Raw genomic sequence first — 25,786 nt, 5'->3', positions numbered from 1 at the left:
AATTCAATCCCGTGAATTGCATCTAATAGTGCATCTAAAGGGGACAAAATTGATATGTTACACATGAATATAAAAAAAAAAATAGTAAAATGGAAATACAGCTTTTGCAGAACCCATGTAAACAACGTAACAAATTCAGGTAAGATGTAAAATACCATATCGAATTTGTCCGGTTTCAATGATCTAATGGATGCCATTTACAGAACCGCAATACCTGTTTTTGATGCGGAGCTATGTATTTGTAAACTTCGTGCTTCCATTTTTTTCAAACGGTCGAATATTTGAAAATCTTTTTTTTACAAAATTCAAGCCCTAAATCAAAATTCCGCTTCGAACAGTCACTAGAATTTAACATTCTCTCTCAAATACAACAAATTTCATTAAAATCGGTCCAGGGGTTATCTCAAAAATAACTTTTTGCGTTTTACATGTATTTGAAAAGGCCGCGTCGGAGTTGGGCGCGAGCTAAAGCTTTTTTGGCAGTGATCTTTCGTGCAACGTACATAACCTGACTGCTCCTTTTTTCTTGTTTTTATTTTTCCTGGCACTCACGTGGTGCATGCTCAGGATACTTAGGAAATATCGTTGCTATGGCGCAGGGTTATAGGCGTGTTTTGTCGTGGTGAATCTCGTGGACAACGCCGTTCACGGTGATAGAGAACGCACGCTGGACTGAACTGTTTTCTAAATGTTTTTCACAAATTACAGCAGTTGGTGCCAGCCTTCTGTCCGTTCGCCTGGTCATTCTTGCCCATTCTGCTACCGCTTCGTATCAGGTGGTGGAGTGAACAATGTACACGCCCTTTGTTCGAGCGGTAACCGCTATTACACAACGGCACAAAGCAGGTCCTCTCCTTGCACTCTCTGCTTAGCTTCGGCATTTTTTCACCACCGCCGCATTGTTCTCGTGATTACAAGCACACAGACACAGCAGCCAGGCACTCACTCTTTGACAACACCAAGAACAAACACCCAACGCTGGAATAAGACAGAAAACGCAAACATAGAAACCGACGCATCCGCTGCGAAACTGATGTGCGAAGCAGACGACACGCGCAGTCTGCACCCACCCATAGGGCAGCGACGTCTGCCGGCCGCCGTAGGCATTCATTGCAGGCGGCGCCACGCTCCTTCGATGAAAAGAGCTGGTGGATGGCGTACTAGCCTGTATATTCTAGCCACCATACTAATGGTATCCCCAAATGTAGCAAAATGGCTGCTGACATTTTTACGAATGAGCGAGTTTTCTATGTCTGCAACTGCGGCTCAAGGCGCCCGATTACTCGCATATACTTTTGTCGGCATTGTTCCAAGCTGAGATGCGGCGACTGCGTTTCTCACGAGGTATGTTATGACCGTATATACTGAGTGGACCGACACAGCCCTAGCCCTTTGCCAACTGGCTGGGTCAAGCCGCAGTAGTTTTCGGTTAACTGAATTCATATTTAAATTTTTTTTTACTTTAGTCGATTGAATGCTCATTTTAGAGCAAGCGTCATTTTCGATGTGTACACCTTTTTTTTTTTGCGGTTCTGTGTTCAATCAGCACCGAATTCACCGCACGCTAGGTCATGATGCGATTCATTTTTCGCCTTGTTTCAATTCAACCGTGAATGTGCAACAGCTCATGCTGTCGAGGCAGTCTGGGGCTCATCAATGCGGCGGCATTGATTCCAACAGACTGGTAAGTACGTGGTATGCGAGTATGTGTGGCTCGATTCTCGGCGTTGCCCAGGCGCCGTGATATAAACGCTGCCCAAGTCATGGTCACAGCTTGCACATATTTCACATAAGGACACCATCAATTTTCTTTTTTTTACGTCAAAATAGTACATGTTACCTTGCATGCTCGTAGCATCGACATTGCCTTGGCTCCACCCTCAAGGTATTTTTTTCTTGTAGCCTCTCGCAGGCTAATCTTCGTTGGCACAACTTTATTAAAGGTACATCACAGGCTCCGGTCGGAGCATTGATTGATGGGGACTATACAACGAAATGCGTGATGAGCATGATCACAAACAAAGAAAAGTAACAGTAAGCAGAGCAACAGAGTGCATCATTATACAGCCTCAGTTCGTAAAATGTGCATACAAGTGCTCGCGGAAAAGTTCGCTGTTACTGATTGAACAGTGGTATCTCGAAGATCGTTCCAAAGTGCAATGGCTTGTGGCAAAGCTGAAGAATTGAAACAAAAGCTGAAGAATTGAAAACTTTAGTTTTACCGAATATGCGTTTGATGCTGAGGTGATAATGAAGGCGCCTGGATGTGCGTAATGGTTTTTCAAGTGACAGTGGGGATGGCGTTACGCTATGAATATATTTGTGTATTAAGCATAAAAGAGCGATAGAATGACGATTACTTAACGTCTGGAGTGGAATGTCTAGCTTAATTTTTGTTACACTGTAATGGCGGTTATAGTTGCATGAAATTAATCAAGCGGCTCTATTTTGTATGGCTTCCAGCATTGAAATTAAATACTCTTGCAAGCCCTTTGAACGCATAGAAAACAATCAAAATGCTGTGATGTCTATATATGCGTTATTAAATTCTGGGGTTTTACGTGCCAAAACCACCATCTCATTATAAGGCATTCCGTAGTGGGGGACTCCAGATTATTATGCAAAAAAGAGGTGAGGTGTGCAGACAGGACACAAGAGTAAAGTGGACAACACGAACGCCGACGAACTGCACGCCTCACCTCTGTCTGCACGCCTCACCTCTTTTTTTTTTTGCCTAGTGAATACTTACCAACTAGCTCGGCTTTCTGTCGTCTTAAGACTTTATATTAATTTTGAACAGCTGAGGTTCTCTAACATGCACCCAATGACATGACACGTGACATGAGTGTTTTTGCATTCCTGGTATTACCTGTTATGGTATTGCCCGTGCCACATGGGCACAGAAAAGGACATTAAATTGTAATTCCAAATATTTTAATGCCCTTAGCATGATGCCACATGGAGAAATGTAATGCCATTTACCTTAATGTAATTCATTATTAAATGCATTCACCAGAACTCATTTGACTGAGAAGTGCATACTCTCGACTACATAGTTGGTGCAGAGCAGTGTAATTGAAGTAATTGAGACTTCTACCATGTAAAACCATGTCTCTATGTCTACCATGTCTCTACCAGGTAAAAAATAATTTATAACTTTCAACTACAACGCTCCTGTTAGTTGTACTTGGTGAACTTCCACAGGTCAACGTTGGAATGGCTTTGATGTGCCAAGAGTGTTTTGGGCTTCATATTTGGCTTAGAATGACTGAAATCGCTATGGACAGTTGCAACATTGCAAAAGGACAGCAACAAACTCAAGCTAACGGCACTATAGTGGGCTTGCTTTTTTGATTCACTATTCATGAGGGCACAGAGTAAACTTGCAAATGGATATTTACTTTTTGTTTAGTATCTTAAAATTGCTCACTTCAGAAGATGCTGTCATCGGTATCACCAAATCAAAGGTAATTAAATTTGGATGTGTGGCAGCTCTGCCAAAAAATGTCATTAGGGAACTTAAGGCATTAACGAACGAACATCATTTTGTGTGCCCATGTGCCTCGAATTGCAATGCTATGAGAGAAGACGAGGTTGCCGCACAAGGCCTTTGTAAAGCGTTCCAGAGGTGTGGTTCATCCTATACCCATGTCTTGCAGTGTAAGGTGCATATTGGCCAAACTGAATGTTGCGTGAAGGACCGCTTACGGGAGCATGGACGAAAACTAAACAACATAGAGGACAAGGACACACACATTACTGTGTGTGGTTGTGAGGCTCGCATTGCAAGGACAATCATTCTGGGCAGGAGTACGGGAGTGTAACGCCTCTTGAAGACTTTTGCTGGGACCCTATTTTATCAGAAAGAACAGAGACCGTTGTATAAATGAGCCGTCGATCACACTGCACACCTCAGAATACGAACTCTTTCGAGTGCCCATCTTTGATGTACGTGTGTCGTACTGCAATATTGTTCTATATTGTTTGTGTGTATGCATGGCAAAATGTAAATGTATATATATATACATGCATGTGTATGTGAAATCTTTCCCACTATTAAACAGCTAAAAGAAACACTTTGGTTTCTCTGCCACAGTTTACTTGAATGAATGAATGTTTATTTTGACAGAAAAAAATACAAAGAATCTGTCAAAGAGGCTGACAAAAGGCACGAATGCCTGGCTAAATGTCCGTCCCCTTCCCCGACACGTTGCCAATGCACAAAACACTCAAGCACACAGGGCAAGCATGGTGCACAAAGTGGATACATACACAAAAGCATGACAAGTACAGAAATACATAACAAAAATATTGAATGCGATTTGTGTACAAATAAATGAACAGTCATACCTGAAGCGACAGCAAATACATGTTCACTTTTTTTTTAAAGTGCTAAGGGATGGTGATTCATTTATTATAGTGAGTGAGCCAGGGTGATGATTCAGAAAATCTGCAACTAAGAATGCTTGCTTTTGCATGCCGTAATTTGTACAGATCTTACCCTTGTTGTAAGTTAATTGCCCTGTGTTGTATTTATGTTCATTCGGGAGGTATGCTTTAAAAAAGGCGCTTTCATTGAGTCTTACCTTATTAAATATTGCAATGGCTGTTTTTTTGTTAATAAGGTTTTCTAATGTTAAAATACAATTCTTCTTGAAACTTCTTGAATGTTTATCTCATTCCCCCTTTATGCAAAATTAACTAGCCCACAGTTGGTCCTCCTCAAATAACTAACAACAGTTAGTCCTCCTTAATCACTGATAAAGGAAGTACCAGGCATGCCATATATGGAAGGGATAACTGTTGCGCATCAGTCATTCAGTGTCGTGTAACGAATTGAACTTTGTAGTCATTGCTTTGAACTCGTGCCTGATTTTTGCATGCCTTATTCTTGACGTCCAGGATGTGTGAGCATACACTCGGAAATAGTATCACGCTCATCCTTGTTTTTAGTATTATGTTCCTAGAGTTCCTGTGATGCCATGGTGCTTATACAATTGTTTTGCTCCAGATGAAACTAAGAAATTTGGCTGCAGTGCCTATTATTAAATGTGCTTTTGTCAAGGGGAAGCTACTAAACGAACTCGCCCACACGTGTTAGAACATAGTTGAAGCCATAGGCACTGAGCTAGTGCAGTGGGTCTGTATATTTCTTAAAATGACTGTCTCTTTAAACACTATTCCACTATGATAAAAGCAGATATGTGGCCTAATGGATTTCAGCGTGTGTTAGAATTCGTAACTTTCGTAAGCTGCGCATTGGTGCAGGAGTAAAAACAGTATGATGGCGGAACAAACTATGAGCTAAAGAGTCTCGGACAAGTTCCCGTATTTGTGTATAGGGCGTAGAGATTTTATTTTGTACATCAGGCAAGCCACTAAATATGACAAGCTGGGCTAGTTGGTAGTGATTGGCATTATAAAACATCGTTCCAGTGCACAATTGAACACGGACGAGAAGAGGACAACACAATGTTTCGTAATGCCAAGCAAGCCTCTTTTGCAACTATTTAGCCAAGTAGGCATTACATCATATGTCAGAGTCCTGAAGACTAGATGCAGATAAGTATGGTGCAGGTGAACAATTACAATCTTGGCAATTGTAAGACACCCTCACAACAGGCGTATGTTTTAGAAAACCTGAGAATTATAGCAAATCATCAGATGTTGCACGAGTGCTGCTTGGATTCTAGAAGGGTGTGACATGCAGTGGAAAATATTGGGGTCATACAAATTTGGTGCCACCCTGTGGTGCAAGTTTTGTTTGTCAGGAGACGTTCACATTGGGGGAGCTATTTTCTCGTAATCAAAAAGATGGTAATAGTATTAGAAACTACTTAAATAACTGTGCCAGCATCATCAGCCTGGTTACGCCCACTGCAGGGCAAAGACCTCTCCCACACTTCTCCAACTACCCCGGTCATGTACTCATTGTGGCCATGTTGTCCCTGCAAACTTCTTAATCTCATCCGCCCACCTAACTTTCTGCCACCCTCTGCTACGCTTCCCTTCCCTTGAAATCCATTCCGTAACTCTTAATGACCATTGGTTATCTTCCCTCCTCATTACGTGTCCTGCCCATGCCCATTTCTTTTTCTTGATTTCAACTAAGATATCATTAACTCGCGTTTGTTCCCTCACCCAATCTGCCCTTTTCTTATCCCTTAACGTTACACCTATCATTCCTCTTTCCATAGCTCGTTGCGTCGTCCTCAATTTAAGTAGAACCCTTTTCGTAAGCGTCCAGGTTTCTACTGCTGTGTTCATGTAGGAGGTTGTGGCCAAGTACTGCACCAGGGTGGCCAGTCCTGCTCTGGTGAGGCAGTGCGTTACCCGTTCTGGTCGCCGGGATCAGGCCACACTCCAGGCCTGTTTATGCAATTTTATCAGCACGTGGATTTTACCGGATTTTTAAAAAAATTTTTAAAAATCCGGTGGAAAATTGCGCGGCACTGGGATTCGAACCACGTACCTCTTGCACACGAGGCGGGTGTTCTACCTCTACGTTCTAATCTCTGTTCTAATACCTCTGTTCTAATAGTCCGTGTGGCGAACACGCAGCCGAAGGAGAACGAGAAGACAAAGGACCTACACATTGAGAAATGAATGGGAAAGGAAGCATGCCGCCGTTTTTTTGAAGGAGCTTGCACTCTAAAAGCAAAGTGTTGGCTGATGATGAAATGCAGGTGTCCCTCATCCAAGCAAAAAGAACTCTTTAAAACAGTGAAACGCAACACTAAGGCTTTGTGCACACGTTGAGAGTACGTCAGGACAGTTGAGGTTGACTTACCAGCTGTTGTGAGAAGATCTCACTTGTTGATAAAGTTTGGGCCTCATACCATTTAGCTTGCTGTCAGTTGATAGAAATAGCTCATAGTCGAAAATATCCTGTATGCATCTTTTTTATTCGTATTTGAGAATGTTCAAATCAATTTGCAATGGGTTTTACTACTGCTTTCGAAGATATTTTATTCACTGTGCATTTTACTAACCCCCTCCCTTCTGCTTTCCTTTTGAATAAAATAAACAATACCCCTTACTATTCAAACTGGATTAAGTTGTTTTTTATTTTTAGCATGCTTACTAGAGTGACATTATTGGGTGACATGATGTAGGGAGCCCGTCTTTACATGAAACAAAGTTCTGTGTCACTCAGGGAATATTGCAAAGGCACTCAGGGAAAACCCGGAAAACTCAGGCAATTGGGAAACGTCAACTTGGTAGACACCCTGTTGTTGACCGGCATTCCTAGCAGTTTTCTTTCTTGGAAACTACGGAATCTGGGTAGGCATACTTGGAAAACTCAGGCAATTGGGAAATGTCAACTTGGTAGACACCCTGTTGTGGACCGGCATTCCTGGCAGTTTTCTTTCTTGGAAACTATGGAATCTGGGTAGGCATATGCTTCCTTGAATAAGGAATGCCGCTGTGACAACTGGCATCTCTACCCGTGAAATATGCAAGCAACTATTTGATGTCTAAAAGATGTCTTGAACGGCTAATTCAAAAGCTAGTAGCTGTCTTGATGAAGACATTTTGTAGCCATGGATGTCTAGAAGTACTTCAGTAAGCCCTGCTAACATTGCGATAAAAGTCTGCGAATGGACAGCTTGACAAGAACAACTGAAGACTTGTTTTAGACATACTCTCAAATTATTGCGGCAGCTGTTACAGTAACACAAGGCTTACCCACAGTTACAATTTATTTTAAATGAGGCACGGACATCAGAAAAAGAAAGTTTATGTTCTCAAGTAAAGTGATGCACAAGTAGTTAGGGGTAGAGTGATGCACAGGCACAATAGCCTGACACCATCATACAAAACAGAACGCTGTGCTGCAATGAATTAAGAAATAAAGGATAGTACACATTTGGAAAAACAATCTGTGAACCACTCTAACTGGCAATATAAATATATTTTTTTCTGATGTCCATGCTTCATTTAAAAGTAAATTGTAACTTTGTGGGTGCCCCTTGTAAGGTAATGCCACATGCTTTCACAGCATCATGCAGAAATAATGGCCAGTTCATCGGCATACCATCCAGTAGTGAATTTCTTGCTAGTTGCATGTTACCGGAACTGAAAGATAAATCATAACATGCTGTTACTTTTTTTTAATACACTGTACGATTAGTTTTTCATGCATAAAAGATTATTGCAAGTGAAAATGCAGCAAGACATCTACTTCATACCATGTCACATAGTCTTGCTTTATTACCTAATAAATGAAAAAAAGATGCAAAAAGTGTAATTAACAAGAGTGACAAATGGCAGCAAAGGTGATCATGGATAAATATTGAAGATGAAATGCCACCGCTGCCAAAGCAGGCCAGCCTTGGTAGGAGAGCACTGGCTGCCCACAAAAGCTTGCTGTCACAGGCCATGCGTGAAGGTTCTTGTGTCTCGACACAACAGTTCTCGTAGACATAGGCAAGCAATACCTGCACAGAAGAGGGAAGTAAGGCGAGGGAGGAAATGGGAATGCTGAAAATAAAGCTTCAATTAGCAATATGTGCTGAGAATTAAAACTTAATTGGCTTAATAAAACTAGCTTAATTGGTGTCCTGTCCCTTACTTTGTGGTTGCATGTGTTTGCGCTGTAAACAGTTTTATGTCAAATGTGCTGAGAAGTTCGGCTCACTATAAAAATAAATTTAAGCTCTCCTTTCTCCTAAATTCATCATCATCATCAGCCTGGTTACGCCCACTGCAGGGCAAAGGCCTCTCCCATACTTCTCCAACTACCCCGGTCATGTACTAATTGTGGCCATGTCCCTGCAAACTTAATCTCATCCGCCCAGTTAACTTTCCGCCGCCCTCTGCTACGCTTCCTTTCCCTTGGAATCCATTCTGTAACTCTTCATGACCATCGGTTATCTTCCCTCCTCATTACGTGTCTCTCTTAAATTACGGGTATCTTAAGGTATGTATGTGATGTTTAAAATTACTACTCTTCTCGTTTATTACATAACGAGGGTCTCGAATCCGGCAACATCGATGCCTTCAGGTAGCATTTGTTGGTTCATGGAGCAGTTGCCTTCATACAAAAAGATCACGTTCTCATGACGCCTTCGGCAAAAAGGACGTTCCACGTCCGCCGCCAAGGTCTGTTAGTGGTGGCGCTGGCTAACACTCCCAGGGTTCTTTACTAGGAATCATACTCAAGAAAGTGGATGCGGGAAGGGCGCCGCGGTAGCTTAATTGGTAGAGCACCGCACGCGAAATTCAGAGGTTGTGGGTTCGGTTCACATTTGCGGCAAGTTTTTTCATCCACTTTTTCCCATTAATTTATCGTTTCTTTATTTCATTTATTAAGCACAAGTAATTTCCCCTATGTTGTCCTCGGAGTCAGTGTTTGTTGGCTTCTTATGATATAGTATATTTCCTGGCATATAGTTTAAACAGGGTGTCTACCAACCGGGAAAACCGAAAATTTTCATGGAATTTAAATAGTCTGGAAACACTCGGGGAATTTGTGCTTCTATCAGGGAAAATTTGCTGTAAGTTATTGAAAGGGAACGAAAGTCGTATTAATGCTGGCTCCAGTAACGGAGCAACCGCAACGAACCCTCATTGACGCCGTGTCATCGGCACGAGGTATTGCCAGAGTAGTTAACGACCGATTTTTCGGACATGCCCGATAATTCGCACGGCTGTGCGGCACCACCACGTTCAATGTATATTGCCGTGACTGCAGATCTGAAACGGCATTAACCAAAGCCACCACCGCCGCCATTTTGATTATCTCGCCGCCTCGAACCGGCACTCTCGCACGCAAATCCGCTGCCACGGCAACGTTAGGCCTAGCTGCTTCTACGTTCGCTGTTAAGCTTCTTGGCGTGCGGTGCCGTGTTTTTCATTGAAAGAATTCGCCCCTGTCAGCAATGGCACCGACTCCACCTTTGTAATCCTTGTGATTGGCTTCGAAGCTCGCCGAGCACAGCGTGTTGCGTAATGCCAGCCTCCAAAAGTTAGCTTAGCCTCAGTACAGCAGTGTTACGCGGCGAAGCGTAACAAGCGTGGGAAGGGGCAATTGTCACGGGACACAGTATGTATTCCTTAATTATACACGCGTGCACCCCCGTCCCCTGTCATAGTACGAGCACCGATATGCCTAATAGGTGTACTGGCAGGCCTTAAGAGCTTTTTCGGACGTGCCTGTGGCAATTTTTGCCCGTAAGGCCATAAAGACGCATTAATTTTTGCAGACTGCCCGATTTTTCGGATGTCATTGCGGCCCCCTGGGAGTCCGAAAAATCGGACGTTTACTGTACAACTGACCAAGAGTATGCTTCAAATGATCCATGGGGTGAACGCATGGCAGAAGGAAGATGAGAGCAGAAAGGATTGACACACTGGGGAATTATTTGGAAAGGAAGCGTGCCGCCGCCTCTTTGAAGGAGCTTGAGCTCAAAAAACAAAGTGTTGGTTGACGCTGAGATGCAGGTGTCCCTCATCCAAACCAAAATAAACTCGTTAGAGCAGTGAAACCCAACACTGAGATGATGTGTACGGGCTGAGAGTATGTCAGGACAGTTGAGGCTGACTTCCCAGCTGCTGAGAGAGAATCTTAGTTGTGACAAAGTTCAGGCCTCATACTGATGGGCTTGCTATCAGTTGATAGAAATAGCTCATATTCAAAAAAATATTTACTTATCTGTGCATCTCCTTTTCATACATATTTGAACATGTTTGACTGAATTTGGAATGGGCTTTACCATTCTTTTTCGCTGTGCATTTTACTTGCACCTTCCTTCTGTTTTCGTTTTAAATAATATAGTTATTACTCCTTACTATTCAAACTAGATTGTCATTTTTTGTTTCAACATGCTTACTAGAGAGTGACAGCAAAGGGCAACATGGTGTCAGCCTGTCTTGACATAAAACAAAGTTTGGGCTCATTCAAGGACTTTTGTAAAGGTGCTCAGGGAAAACCTGGAATACTCAGGGAATTTGGGAATGTCAACTTGGTAGACACCCTGAGTTATTAAATTGCAGAGCAGAGTCAGACAGTCAGCCTTGAAATTATCATATGGTGTTTTGTGGCTAAAAAGCCACTTATCAACTTGTCAGACAAGTCTGAGAAGCTTCCTGCAAAATATTATCAGTTTAAAACAGTAAAACACTCTGTAGGTAAATAATCTACTAACTTAAAAAGTTACATAGCATTTTATCTTGTTAAACTAAAAGCAAGTTTGGCATTTTGCACTGCCTAGCTGTTGCCTTTTTTTTTCAAACTTATACACGACACAGTACAGAGTAAGCAGGTAGCATGCAAAGGAGGACTGGTGATAAAGCAGTGTTCCAAAGCAACACTCCTAGCTGGATCAATAACTTTTGTTGTATATTTTTATGGGACTCTAATTGGCTTAGGACAATACGTCACATCAATGATGCATCACCTTGGATGATGTGTCATACAAAATTGGAAATATCTCATGATGTGATCAAACAATAACATTGCCCACTGTCTTGTAAGTGTTAACATGCTTGTTGCACAAGAAAGTGCAAAGCGATTTGTGTTGGTAGCAAATTCATAAGTGCATCTATAGCCTCAGGCAATTCTGAGCATCTACGTTGACTCGCAATTGAGAAGCCATTGCACACAAAAAGGTGTATTCAAGTAATGGTACATGTTGAATAATTGCCCACCTAGTGAGAAGTCAAATGTGGCAGGCTCATGGGCCAGGGCAAATAAATTGCTAAATTCTGATAACAATTCTAATGATATTGAAATAGGTGACAAAAAACAGCACAGGTAAAATTATAGTTATGACAAAATTTTGAAAGCACCTCTGCAAACTGCTGGAATCCTCAGCATCATGCCTGTTCTACATGCACATATGTTGGAGCACAATCTCTATCTCAGATGCAGGCGCCTCCACACATCATTGTGCGATTTCCTCACAATAAGGTTAAAAAACAGCCTGCACAAGCTACCTGATGTGATTCATTTGGCAAGTGCTAGCCAAGTGACAACGATAGTAGAGCCAAAGTGATGTTTGTTCTTCTGTGGAAGCCTCAGACCATGTTTTATCAATTGTGGTGGCAAAGCATACGTTTTGCAGCACACACATAAATCTTAAATTAGACTGCTTGCTGATGCTGTACAGTAAGTTCTTGTAAAGAAACTCACACAGAAAACATTTAGAATACAGAACTAATCACATACTGGCTTGAATACATTTATGCATGAAGGAAGCAAGGTGTAATGTACACTGCTGTAGCAAATTTTTACTCATGCATGGAATACTGGTGAATGACGACACAACAGAGTTAATTTGTGAGTTCTTACTTAGCACTGACTACCTACAGTTAAATTTTGTAAGGCTTAGGGAAACTAATTAATAGTGGAACTGTGTATGTACAGTGCCACTGAGAAATTGGTTATAATAGTGCCAACTTATAAGGGACCAGTGCAAAAAAATGCCCGTTTGTGATGACTTTTTTAGGCTTGTAGTGGAGCTCAGAAAGAGGAAAAAGGAAGGTGGAAGGGGTAATGAAAAGGAACGGAAAACAGAGTGAGTGCTTACTCTGTTCTCCGTTCCTTTTCATTACCCCTTCCACCTTCCTTTTTGCTCTTTCTGAGCTGCACTACAAGCCTAAAATAGTCATGACATACCAATAGGCTCCTTTCTTGCTACAACTCGTGACCCATATGCTACTCTTTCGCTAGTGCTCACTCTGTTCTCCGTTCCTTTTCATTACCCCTTCCACCTTCCTTTTTGCTCTTTCTGAGCTGCGCTACAAGCCTAAAAAGTAATGACATACCAACTCACCCAAACTGCCACACATTTACTTTTGGCCCATTAGTGAGACACCAACTAGCTATTTTAAAACTAAGCACTCCCTGGCCTTAACTCATATACAAAGCACTGGGAGGACCAAAGAGGGTACAGTACATTGGCTTACACTGATCATGATGAGGTCCCATCATCCAGTTAGCGCCAAGGTACAAGAAGGATGTCCAGCCGTGTATGGAGTGGAAGGAACAAAAGAGAGTATCAAGTTAGTTGAAAGACAGATTTGCAATTACAAATGAGGTGACCCAGTCACAGTCATTCATTAATAAATGCCAAGCAGTCGTGATTGCACACCCAAATGAAGCACTTGCTAGGCTAAAAGTTTTGCAGCTTATTTAGAGCAAAACACAGGTGAAATTTGTACATTAGCAGACGATTGCATTTGGAATTGTATAGATGAAGTAAACTTTAATTGCAGTTATATTTTTGTTTTGCTATAAAGTGGGAATGCTACACAAGCTGCATAGTCACTGACGTGCGCACGCAACGCTGTAACCCATGCAAGAACAAAAGGGCACAAAATAGGGTGAGTTCAGTCTGGTTCAGGATTACAGCCAGCACGTTGTCTTCGAATGCACTCCCTTCGATTGATTTGTGCTACGTTAACCATGAAGACTAACAAGCAGGGCAAAGTTCTGACTGGTGTTGCGGAAGTGGTGGAGTGCGGTAGTGCTGAACTGCTGAACACAAGCAGAACCCTCGTATGAAGGAAATATGACGAAAACCCGCACAACAGTCAAGAATTGTCGTGGATAACACCTAAAAATATTCACATTGTTGACGAAAAACAAAGTGCAATTCATTTCACTTACCGGAAAAAGTGTTTTCTAAACGTGCGACGTACAAGAACGCACCGAGACATGAAGGCGGTGAACGCAGATCACGCCATTGTGGTAGTAAGCTGTTGGCGAAAACACGCAATACAGCCGATGTCATGATGCACTGATGCAAAACACACTGCAAACAGCATCAGCACAGCTAAATGACTCCAGTTAATATCCATTATAAATGTACAGAACGGCTTAGAATGGCGCACAACTGGCATAACGAACCCACGACCGAGACATTGCGGGCGGCAGTGGCCCTTTCTTTTAAACGTCCTGCCTCCCAGTGTTTCAGCATTGCCATTTGTTGGGGGTGTTGGTAAACTAAAGATGCTTTCCAAATCCCAGTGTTTCCAGCACGGAATGAGATGTCTTACAAATTTGGAGCGTGCCTACTTGACTGCTGCCGAAGTGATCGCAGCGCGGCGGCCCTGTGACACCGCTGTGGTCACTGCGACACTGGCGTTTCACTCCTGCTGCTGTCAGTAGCTGCTGCGTGAGCATAGAGCAATGGTTTCCAGGTGTCGTGTGCGCGCCCCGTATGGAAAACAATCAGACGCCTTTGATTGTTGAAGTTCTGGTGTAAAATTATTTAACATTAAAGCCAACTTATTATGTTGCTTCCAACGAGTTTGATTTGTTTGTGGTGTCTTTTATTCGCCAATGCCGATGGTAACCGCACTTTTAACACGTCGTTTGGCATTTTATGCACTTTTAGACAAAAAGATCTAAAGAAGTTCTTGAGTTAGACGTTCTGAATGTGTTTACGAAAACAGACTTTACTGACGCCTGTATATATATATATATATACTAGCATATTCCGAGTGCCGAGGTTAGGTTTAGAAGAAATTCTGTTTTCAGTCTTACCATAGACCACGACGTCTAAAGCCGTTCATAGCCTTTTCAAGAGGTTTTTGAGAGGTTCTGTGTTTCGTGGGTATTAAATCCAATATCTTACCATAATTTGTGAAAGGTATATATGAAGGTGTTATATTCTGCAGACTTTTCAGTTGCCTTATTGATGAAATGGATGCGATCTGTTGTTAAATATAATTTTCGAAGGATGCCCTGTTCTCCTGGCATCAGGTCAAGTGTTTCTTTTAGTTACGTCACCTTTTCTTATACCTGCAATATTGTTTTATGTCTGATAAATATGTATTTCTTGCTTTTTGCATCGTGTTCAACTTTTCTTTTTCTAGCATTATCCTTTGCTGTTTATTATCTACATACTGTATGTGTGCCACTTAAATTTTAGGGCCCATTCGATTTACCCTTCACTTGAACTAGTTCCTGCCAGTTCAGTCCCAGTTCTTGCTCTTGCGGAACCGACAGAGCCCGTGAACACTGTGCTACCTTCCTGACAAGTGCTAGGAGTGCTACGAACTCATCTTGCGCTGAGTGAAGCTAATGCTGACGTGCAGAATTTTGTTAGCGATGTTGAACTGGTAAAACCAAATAGTGAAGTGCAGCACCTCGGGAACTCGTTCAGAGAAGTGCAGGCAAATGGAATGGGCCGATTGTGATGAGTAGTTTGTTGTGTACAGGGTGTTTCAGCTAACTTCAGCCAGAGTTTCAAAATATCACAATGCATTCTCTAAGACGACGTGAAAATCATGCTGAAATCGCGACACACAAGTGAATAAGTCATATGGTATTTTTTTGTATTTTGCGGGCATCTGCGGTAAGCTGGAAAACACGAATATTGAATAGATAAAAAGTTAGAAACTGTCTAATCGGACGTTTTGCAAAGTTCTCTACAACTTTCTAGTTGGAATTTTTTGCTAACTTCGTTGCTTCAGAAGTTGGTTAATTGATGTTTACTAATTATTTAATTAAGCAAACTACAAAAACTAGCGTGACACACTACATACAAAAGTAAGCAACATGCATTTGGTCGCGTCGTCTGAGTGCATCGGCATACATTTAAACTCTAGCTAAAGTCAGCTGTAACGCCCTGTATGTTGCAGGAAGAAAGCAGGCCCACGAGTGTAAAATAATGTATATTTACAACTGAGGTTAATGATGTTCAGACAACTGCCAGACTTCGTCTTCCTCTAGTCCAATCTAACTTCTACCTTTCCTTCACCGTAACATCACTCTCCCGGCGGAGCAGCTCCGTCCCGGTGCAAGTTATAGATCCTCACTTAATGGGGGGACATAAGGCTTCAGCCTGGCGACGTGAACAACATCGCTGGTGACGTAGGGAGGCACTGAAGGCTGACCGACTGGGGCGATCTCGTATGTCACGTATGACAGTTGGCGTAAGATCTTGTACGGACCAGAATAACGGGAAAGTAGTTCTTCCGACAAGCCGATGCGACGTGAAGGCGTCCAGAGAAGGACAAGGGAACCAGGTGAAAAATGGGAGTCTCGGTGCCGAAGCTCGTAGCGTCGCTTTTGCGAAGCTTGCAAGACTGAGGTGATGACGGGCGACTTCTCGGGCCTGGGTGGCTAAGTCAATAGCATTGCGATCGTAACTAGTACTGGGTGATTTACTGCGGAAGGTAGCAACGTGTTGAAGGGCAAGGTGGGGGTTGCGGCCATACAACAGGTAAAATGGTGAAGATCCGGCAGTGTCGTGACGGGACGAGTTGTATGCGAAAGTGATATATGGTAAAGCAAGGTCCCAGTCACGGTGATCGTCGGAAATGTACATGGCCAGCATTTCAGTTAGCGTGCGGTTTTTCGCTCGGTGAGGCCGTTTGTTTGAGGGTGGTACGCGGTAGCAATCTGGTGTTCTGTAGAACAGGAGCGGAGCAGATCATCGACGACCTTCGATAGAAAGTAGCAGCCGCGATCCATCAGCAACTGGCGAGGGGTGCCTTGGTGCAGGATGACGTCGTATAGTAAGAAGTCCGTGACATCTGTAGCGCAGCTGGTTGGTAGCGCTCGTGCGATGGCATATCTCGGGGCAAAATCGGTTGCTACAGAAATCCATTTGTTTCCTTTGATGGAAATTGGAAACAGGCCAAGGAGGTCTAGGCCCACACGGAAGAAGGGCTCTGTAGGGATATCAATTGGTTGCAGCAAACCAGCGGGAGGCATAGCAGGCGTCATCCGGCACTGACACAAATCGCAAGAAGCGACATAACGGCGCACAGAGCGATAAATGCCGGGCCAGAAAAGAAGCAGCACCGCAGGCGGTCGTATGTACGAGTAATGCCCAGATGTCCAGCAGTAGCAGCGTCGTGAAGTTGCTGGAGCACGGCGAGTCGAAGGTGCTTGGGAACGACTAGGAGGAGCTCCGGTCCGTCAGGACGAACGCTACGACGGTATAAAGTTCCATCGCACAAGGTGAACATCCGGAGGGACGGGTCATTGGGCGAGGAGCTTAGGTGTTCCATAAGTGTTCGAAGAACAGGATCTTTGCGCTGCTCGTCGCCTATACGGAGGAAGCCGGAGAGAACACTGATGTCCGAGTCTGCATCGGTATCATCCAGTTGATCCACGGGATTGCGGGACAGGCAGTCAGCGTCTTTATGCAGGCGCCCTGACTTATACATAATAGAAAATGTATATTCTTGTAGATGCAATGCCCAACGTGCAAGTTGTCCAGTTGGGTCCTTCAAGGAGGAGAGCCAGCAGAGGGTGTGATGATCAGTTATGATGCAGAAGCTTCGACCGAAAAGGTACGGCCGAAATTTCGCGACCGCCCATACGAGCGCGAGACATTCTCTCTCAGTAATGGAGTAATTTCGCTCGGGCGTGGAAAAAAGGCAGCTAGCGTAAGCGATGACAGCGCCGATGCCATGACCACTTGCGTCAGTTCGTACTTCAGTGGGCGCAGAAGGGTCAAAGTGTGCTCAATCAGGGTAGAGAAGGCTTTCTCCTGCAGTCGTCCCCAAGAGAAAGAGACGTCTTTCTTAAGGTCAGTGAGAGGGTGAGCGATGTCAGCAAAATTTTTCACAAATCGCCGGAAATAGGAGCATAAGCCCAGAAAACTACAGACATTGTTTGTTGAACAAGGTACAGGAAAATTTCGCACGGCGTGAACTTTCTGTGAATCAGATTGGATTCCGGCGGCATTTACGAGATGGTCGAGCATGTTAATTTCATGGCGACCGAAATGGCACTTGGAGGAGTTGAGCTGAAGGCCAGCCCTGCGAAACACGGAGAGGATGGTTGTGAGGCGCTGCAGATGGCTCTCAAAATTCGGCGAAAACACAATCACATCGTCGAGGTAACAGAGGCATGTAGACCACTTCAAGCCGTGCAAGAGAGAGTCCATCATGCCCTCGAATGTAGCTGGCGCATTGCATAATCCAAAGGGCATGACTTTAAATTGGTACAGACCGTCCGGTGTGACGAAGGCAGTTTTCTCGCGGTCCATCTCATCGACGCTAATCTGCCAATAGCCAGAGCGGAGGTCAATTGATGAAAAGTATTGGGATCCGTGAAGGCAGTCAAGAGCGTCATCAATGCGAGGCAGGTTATAAACATCCTTCTTTGTTATCCTGTTGAGGTGACGGTAGTCAACACAGAAGCACCACGAGCTGTCTTTTTTCTTTACTAAGACAACCGGTGATGCCCACGGGCTACTGGAAGGTTCAATGATGTCTTTGTTCATCATCCTGTCTACCTCTTTCTGTATGATGGCCCTTTCTGCCGCGGAGGCACGATATGGCCGCCTATGAATGGGGCTGGCGTCAATGGTGTTGATGCGATGCGTGACAACAGATGTCTGGCCAAGTGGGTGGTCGTCCAAATCAAAGATGTCCCGATAAGATGACAGGAGGTGACGAAGAGCTTCTGTTTGCTCGGAAGGAAGGTCAGGGGTGATCATCTTAGAAACATCGTCCGCAGGCATCGAGTACGGAGGAGTGGGTGACAAAGGTTCGTTGGTACTGAGAAAGCACTGAGAGATCAAAGAAGAAACTTCAAATTCTTCCAAAGGAGTGACATGGGCTATGGCAATGCCGTGTGGCAGCACATGCGACGAAAATCCAAAATTGAGGATGGGCGCGCGAGTGCAGTTTTCGCGGATCCGGATTAAGGTTCTCGGCAGGGCAATATTGCGCGACAAAACCACGTCAGTAAGTAGCGACACGACGTACTCGCCATCAGGTACGGGAGGACAGGGCGTCAGGAGGACATTTGTAGCCGACTGTGGAGACAGCCTTGCTAACTCAGCCGAACATAAGCAGTGTGAAGCACAAGTTGTTGCATCGGCAGGAAGCTGCAGATCCAACTGTACAACACCTGCGGAGCAGTCAATTTCGGCAGAGTGTTTCGAAAGGAAGTCGAGGCCGAGAATTAGGTCGTGCGGACAGTGTTCAAGGACAATAAATAGAACAACGGTATAATGGCCCCCAATAGTCACACGTGCTGGGCACATTCCAAGGACAGGTGAAGTGCTCCCATCGGCGACTCGCACAGTGGCCGGTAAGGCGGATGTCAGAACCTTTTTGTGCCTTCGGCGGAGAGCAGCGCTCATAACTAAAAACTGCGCTCCTGTATCAATGAGAGATCTAACAGGAATGCCATCAACTTCAATGTCCAGTAGGTTTCCACATGTAGGCAGGGTCAACAGAGGATTTGAGGGCCGGGTCAGAGTTGCAGCTTCACCTCTGGAGCTGCACCGCCTAGTTTCCCGAAGCGAAGCGACCGGTTGCAGAAGGCGATGAAGAGTGGTGAACGAGAGGTGAACGGGACCTACGATCTTGCGGAGACAGGGAGCGGCTGGATCTTGGTGGAGCACTGTCGGCGTTGATGTTCCTAGTCAGCGTTTAGGGCGATAAAGTACGATTGTCCGGTACTTGGCGGTAGTGACTCGGAGACGACCACCGAAGAGGCGACGACCAGTTGTCCGCCAGGAATTCGCAAACATGGGTCTTCACACCATCTGCTCAGCCCATTGCCCTGATAACCAGCCGGCTTCATTGATTCCGCCCTGTCTCGTATCTTATTACCACTCACGTTTCCGCAACCCATCTGAATGGCGCACTGCTGACGACAAGCCCATTTGTTTTCACTGCTGTTGTTCCTGCACATTTCTCGGCACTGTCGCAGTCACTGGAGTTCCCCGACCCGGTCTGCTTATACTGACTACTCTCGCCCCTCAGGTGGACCTTTTCGTCCCTATGTCGCACGCTCCAATAATGCCGCCACTGATCCTCCTGCGCCGAACCGCCCCTATACTCGTTCGCCTTCGCCCCAACGACGACAATCTCGGTCTCCCCAGCCCAGTCGCTTTTTTTCGCCGACTCCCTTCGGATGCCGCTCCCAGCCGGAAAACTAGACGATGCAGTGCCTCGAGGTGATGCTGCATTGCTCCCTACGCGGCCAAATCCTCTACTGACGTTGCCCACTCGTCCGAGCCTTCTTGGCGTGCAAGCCGGCGATGTTTCTGTATCTGCTCTTATAGACACTGGGGCGCATTTGTCGGTAGTGAGCACTCACATTTGCAACCGCATCACTCCCGCCACGACACCTGTTGTCCGTGTCGCCGATGGCGGAACAGCCCCTGTAATTGGTATGTGTGTCGCCTGCATCTCCTTTGCCGATCGCCCCACTATTGTGCTATTTACAGTCATCGTACACTGTCCCCACGACATCATCCTCGGCTTAGACTTCCTCTCTGCACATTCTGCTCTCATCGATTGTTCCATCAGTACTCTCTGCCTTGACCTGCCTGTTCTGGATCCCGCTGAACCACAGCCCAGTTGCCTCAGTTCCGTCTACTTCGGTCGCTTGCCACCTTCGGCACTGACTTACGTTGACCCACCAGTGCCCGACGGTCACTGCATCGCGGCTCCTATGCAAGACCTCCTACTAACACACGGGATCACAGTACCTCATACAGTTTTATCAATCACGGCGAATTGCGTCTGCCTGCCAGTGGTCACTTTTGGCTTGATGACACAAGTGCTGCCATGTGGGTTGTCTCTGGTGCAGCTTTGCTCATTTGGGGATAACTCAGTAGCATCTGTTGCAGTAGACGACCATTCAGCTGATACTCCTCTACCATTGCAGTCGGCAATTTTTACCATCGCCGACTTACAGAAAATGACTGTGCCCGACATGCCGTCCGAGCATGCTCGTGAGCTCTATGGCGTTCTGTTTTCCTACTATGATATTTTTTACTTTAACGATCGTCCTTTGGCCCAAACTACAGCTGTTAAACATCGCATTAATACCGGCGATGCCCCTCCTATTCATTGCCGCCCGTATCGAATGTCACCGGCTGAGCGTCAAGTTATTCACGCTGAAGTTCACAAAATGCTTGCCATGCACATTATTGAACCGTCATGTAGTCCATGGGCATCACCTGTTGTACTGGTAAAAAATACGGAAAGATGGCTGATGGCGCTTTTGCGTGGATTACCGGCACCTTAACAGGGCCACCAAAAACGACGTGTATCCCCTACCTCGGATTGATGACGCTCTTGACTGCCTCCACGGTGCTCGCTACTTCTCCTCTATTGGCCTTCGCTACTGCTACTGGCAGATTGCCGTGGACGATTTCGACCGCGAGAAGACTGCTTTCGTAACACCGGATGGTCTTTATCAATTCAAAGTGATGCCGTTCGGTCTATGTAACGCTCCTGCCACTTTTGAACGCATGATGGACTGCCTTCTTCACGGTTTCAAATGGCCCACGTGCCTGTGCTACTTGGATGACGTTATAGTATTCTCCCCAACGTTCGCTACGCACCTCGAGTGCCTCTCAGCAGTCCTGGACGCTTTTCGTCGAGCCGGTTTGCAACTCAATGCATTGAAGTGCCGATTCAGTCGTCGCCAGAGGACCGTCCTTGGGCATCTCGACGCGAACGGAGTGCAACTGGACCCAGGCAAGATCCATGCTGGTATGCACTTCCCTGTTCCGAGGTGTGTCAAGGATGTGCGTAGCTTCATTGGCCTTTGCTCATACTTCCGCCGTTTCGTGAAAAATTTTGCGGCCATAGCATGACTACTAACTGAGCTCTTGAAAAAACGCCCCTTTCCAGTGGGGTGATAACGAGGCCTCCGCATTCTCGCATCTAGGCGACCTTCTCACGCCTCCCATTTTGGCCCATTTCGGTCCCTCTGCACCTACCGAAGTCCGTACTGATGCCAGCGGTCATGGAATTGCCGCAGTACTGGCTCAAAGCCAGCGCAGCAATGACCGTGTTATCGCTTACGCCAGCAGGCTCCTCTCACCCTCGGAGCGCAACTATTCCATCACGGATCACGGAGCGTGAGTGTCTGGCCCTAGTTTTGGGTGGTTGCGAAGTTCCGCCCAATTATATGGCCGACCCTTTTCCATTGTCGCAGACCATCACGCACTTTGCTGGTAATGCTCACTGAAAGATCCTGCAGGAAAACTTGGTCGCTGGGCCATACGTCTCCAAGAACATTGGTATACTGTCACCTACAAATCTGGCTGACTACACAAGGACGCTGACTGCCTGTCTCGCTATCCGGTAGACGAGCCTGACGCCGCCGATAGTAGTACAGCCAACGGCATTTTCTCTGTGTGTGCCTTTGCTAACATCGCCGTTGTGCAGTACCGAGACCTATCGCTGCGAGCACTCATTGAGCATCTGCGCTCTACACCTACCGACGCATCTGTTCGCCGATATGTCCTTCAGGGCGGCATTCTGCACCAAAGGAACTTCCTCCCTGACGGATCTGATCTTCTTCTTCTCGTGCGAAAACATCTACAACAGACTGTGCTCTTTGATATGCATGGCGCACTCACTGCAGGACATCTTGGGTCATCACAAACATACACGGTCGTACGTGCGGGTTACCGCACGTACGACTGTGTCCGCTGTCGCTTTTATTGACCTGGTCTCGCTTGCTCTGTCCGACGCTATGTTTCTGCTTGTGATCCCTGCCAGCGTCGGAAAACACCTCAGGTGCTACCTGCCGGTCATCTCCAGCCGATCACCGTCCCTGTGGAACCGTTCTTTCATGTTGGATTAGACCTCCTGGGTCCCTTTCCCACGTCATCCTCTGGGAACAAATGGGTAGCCGTCGCAACTGCTTACGCCACCCGATATGCTATCACACGGGCTCTCCCTTTTAGTTGCGCCACTGACATCGCGGACTTTCTCTTGCGTGACTTTATCTTACTGCATGGCGCCCCGCGACAGCTGCTTACTGACCGTGGTCATAACTTCCTCTCGAAAGTTATCGCCGACATTGTGCGTTCCTGCTCCACTCAACACAAGCTGACTACCTCATACCATCCTCAAACCAATGGCCTGACAGAGCGGTTAAACCGTACTCTTACTGACATGCGGACCAAGTACGTTTCGAAGGACCACCACGACTGGGACGTTGCCCTTCTTTACGTCACATTTGCTTATAATGCTTCCTGGCACGACACCGCTGGATTTTCTCCATTTTATCTACTCTACGGTCGTGAACCGACCTTGCCCCTTGACACGGCACTTCCTCCTGCTGTGATCTCAACAAGCGAGTATGCGCGTGACGCCATCGCCCTCGCCGACCATGCATGCCAGCTTGCCTTTGCTCGACTGATGGCCTAGCAAACCACTCAGCAGCGTCCGTACAATGCCCACCACCGTGACGTACAGTTTTTGCCTGGTGCGCTCGCTCTCCTGTAGTCGCCCTCTCATCACGTTGGACTGTCAGAAAAGCTCCTTTCGCACGATACACAGGGCCCTACCGCGTGCTGCACCAGGTGACGCCTGTGACATACGAAATTGCTCCTGTGTGCTCAACCTCATCCTCCACTCTGGCATCTAGTGATGTTGTGCACGCCAGTAGGCTCAAGGCCTACTACACTGCTTCAGAGAACGGCCTTTAGTCACTCCGGGACGGCGCTTTTGTCGCCGGGGCTAGTGCTACTGTACACTGTTTACAATGACGAAGAAGCGAGTAGTGAGAAGACGATGATGATTGGAGGCTAGCGCGGGCTGTTGCCTCTTGGCCAAGTGTGGCATATTCTCTTGTAAATATACTTGTATATAGCTTTTCGTCTGCATCTTCCTACGTAACAATATTTATTACTTTGCTTGTTCTTGCAGCATGAATTCTTCATTTTTGACGTAGAAATCCGCCTATATAAATAAATGAAAACATGTGGTAGAGTACCAAATTCAAGTTGAAACAGCAACACAACTCCATTCCCTTCTTTTATGCCCAATGAACCAAGTAGCCAAATTTCAGTTTGCAGCCTGATCATTGTATGCGCACATCTCGGAGGCCTTTACAGACAGCATTAAGAGAGATGGCTGTTGCAAATAGTGAAGGATAACATTTTATTAAGGCAAAAGCCCTAAATGGTTCATGCATTAAAAAATTGACCGTCTAGCATTATCGCAGAATTGACCGCCCAGCCAGTTTGTCATACCGGTGACCTTTAGGGTTAAGGTCAAGATAATTAAGGGAAGGTAATTTAACAGTTAAGGCACTCGAACCCACAACCTTTGGTGTTAATCAAGGCAAACATAAGGCCCTCGAACCCATAACCTGTTGTGGGAGTCAACCGCATGACATTTGATGTTACGTAAGGCACAGTCAAGATAGAGTTAATTAAGGCACTTGAACCCACAACCTTTAGTGTTAATCAACACAAAGTTAATTAAGGCACTCATATTCATGACCTTTGCTGGGAGTCAAACCCACGACTTTTGGTATTAAGGCACTTGAACCGACTACCTTCGGTGTCAGTAAAGGCACAATTAATTAAGAGTGTTAATTAAGGTACTCACATCCATAATTCTTGGTGTTAATCAAGATAATCAAGGCACTCGAACCCATGTCCTTTGGTGGGAGTCTAACCCATGACACTTGGTGTTAATTAATGCACACATAATTATGATATAGTTGGGGCACCTGAACCCACAACCTTTGGTGCTAATCAAGGCAAAGTTAATTAAGGCACTTCACCCCATGACCTTTGGTGGGAGTCGAACCCACAGCCTTTGGTGTTAAGGCACAGTTAATTAAGATAGGCACTTGAACCCACCTTTGGTGTTAATCAAGTAAAGTTAATTAAGGCACTTGGACCCGTGACCTTTGGTGTTAATTATGGCAAAGTTAAATAAGATAGTGTAGACACCTTTATTGAAGCCATCAGTGAAACTGATTGGTCTCGCCAATTAGTTATATGTCTGATCCCGAAACAGCACTAAACAAATTCTGCACTTTATTTTTATTGGCCGTTTCGACTAACACACGCACTGTAAAATGTGGGGAAAAATATAAATATCCACGCAACCCATGGAAGATGGATGGTCTTCTAGAAAGTTTAAGAAAGAAGGAAGACATGTGCAAGAAAACTAAACGTCAGCCCTTTAATACTGGACTAGCTAGACGCTATAGTAGGTATTGTAAATGACTGAACGTTTTACTTAAACAGGTGAAAAAAAGGTACTACGAAAATAAATTTGATCAGAATAAAAATAACCCCAAAAAGCAATGGCAGTTATTGAACTCTTTTCTTAGCAAGTCATCTGTTGATGCCTCTATAGCCAAAATAAATTACAATGGTCTCTCTCTTTCTGAGCCCAACGAAATTGCTAATGCTTTCTCGAACTACTTTTCCTCCATTTACACTAACAACAACCTACATGCGCAGTTGCATAATTCTTTGAGCCGTACAACACAATCATTCTTGTTACCAGCTACACCAAATGAAGTGTGCTCCACGATTGCCAACCTTAAAAATACAGGGCCTGGCTTAGACAATATTTGTGTCCGGCATTTAAAACTGGTTGCGCATTTAGTTTGCGACATACTCTGTAATATCACCCTTATGTTTAAAGAAGGTGCATTCCCTTCGTTTAAAAAAAAATGCAACAAAGTTAAATTGCTGAAGAACAGCCAATTTGGTTTCCGCCCTGGAAGTTCCACGAACCTATAGTCGGATACAACTTTAGAAAAAAGGGGGTGTTTACTCCTCCGAGGCGGAGACACACGAACATCCACCAATGGGGGCGTGCTCTGCACAAACGTCATGAGCCAGACGGCCGGTGACCCCGCTGACGGAAAAGATGGGCGCCCGCACTTCGAACTGGGCGAGGTCGCGTCAGCTGTGTGCTTCAGCGCCTCGTTAGAGTGAATTCCAGAACTGTTTGTGATGGTCTATCATGCCGGAAATATTACTGCGAGCTTACGATGCGCCATTTGTGCCGCGTGCATTCATTCTGAGCCGTGATTCGGTGAAGGAACATTGCAGCGAGCATCGCTGGCGTTGCGGTACGC

General features: G+C 45.3%; 1 protein-coding gene across 6 annotated transcripts in view; it reads left to right on the top strand.

Annotated features, from left to right (window-relative positions):
• The first annotated feature begins 1,152 nt into the window (after positions 1-1,152).
• DCTN4-p62 (dynactin subunit 4) overlaps positions 1,153-25,786 on the top strand; it is a 438,984-nt gene continuing 414,350 nt past the window's right edge. The window contains exon 1 of one of the 6 annotated variants that reach the window (XM_065444866.2): positions 1,153-1,344. In XM_065444866.2, the coding sequence (XP_065300938.1) occupies positions 1,213-1,344 (132 nt within the window). In that variant the 5' untranslated portion in view covers positions 1,153-1,212. Of the gene's footprint in view, positions 1,345-1,427; positions 1,685-25,786 lie in introns of those variants that run through there. The other 5 variants (XM_070538189.1, XM_065444868.2, XM_065444867.2 and 2 more) reach the window with 5 other exon arrangements.

This window comes from Dermacentor albipictus, chromosome 5 (genome assembly GCF_038994185.2).
Source record: "Dermacentor albipictus isolate Rhodes 1998 colony chromosome 5, USDA_Dalb.pri_finalv2, whole genome shotgun sequence".
NCBI classification, from domain to species: Eukaryota; Metazoa; Arthropoda; class Arachnida; order Ixodida; family Ixodidae; genus Dermacentor; species Dermacentor albipictus.
Note: the sequence above shows the minus strand (reverse complement) of the source record. Positions and strands in the feature narration are given on the sequence as shown.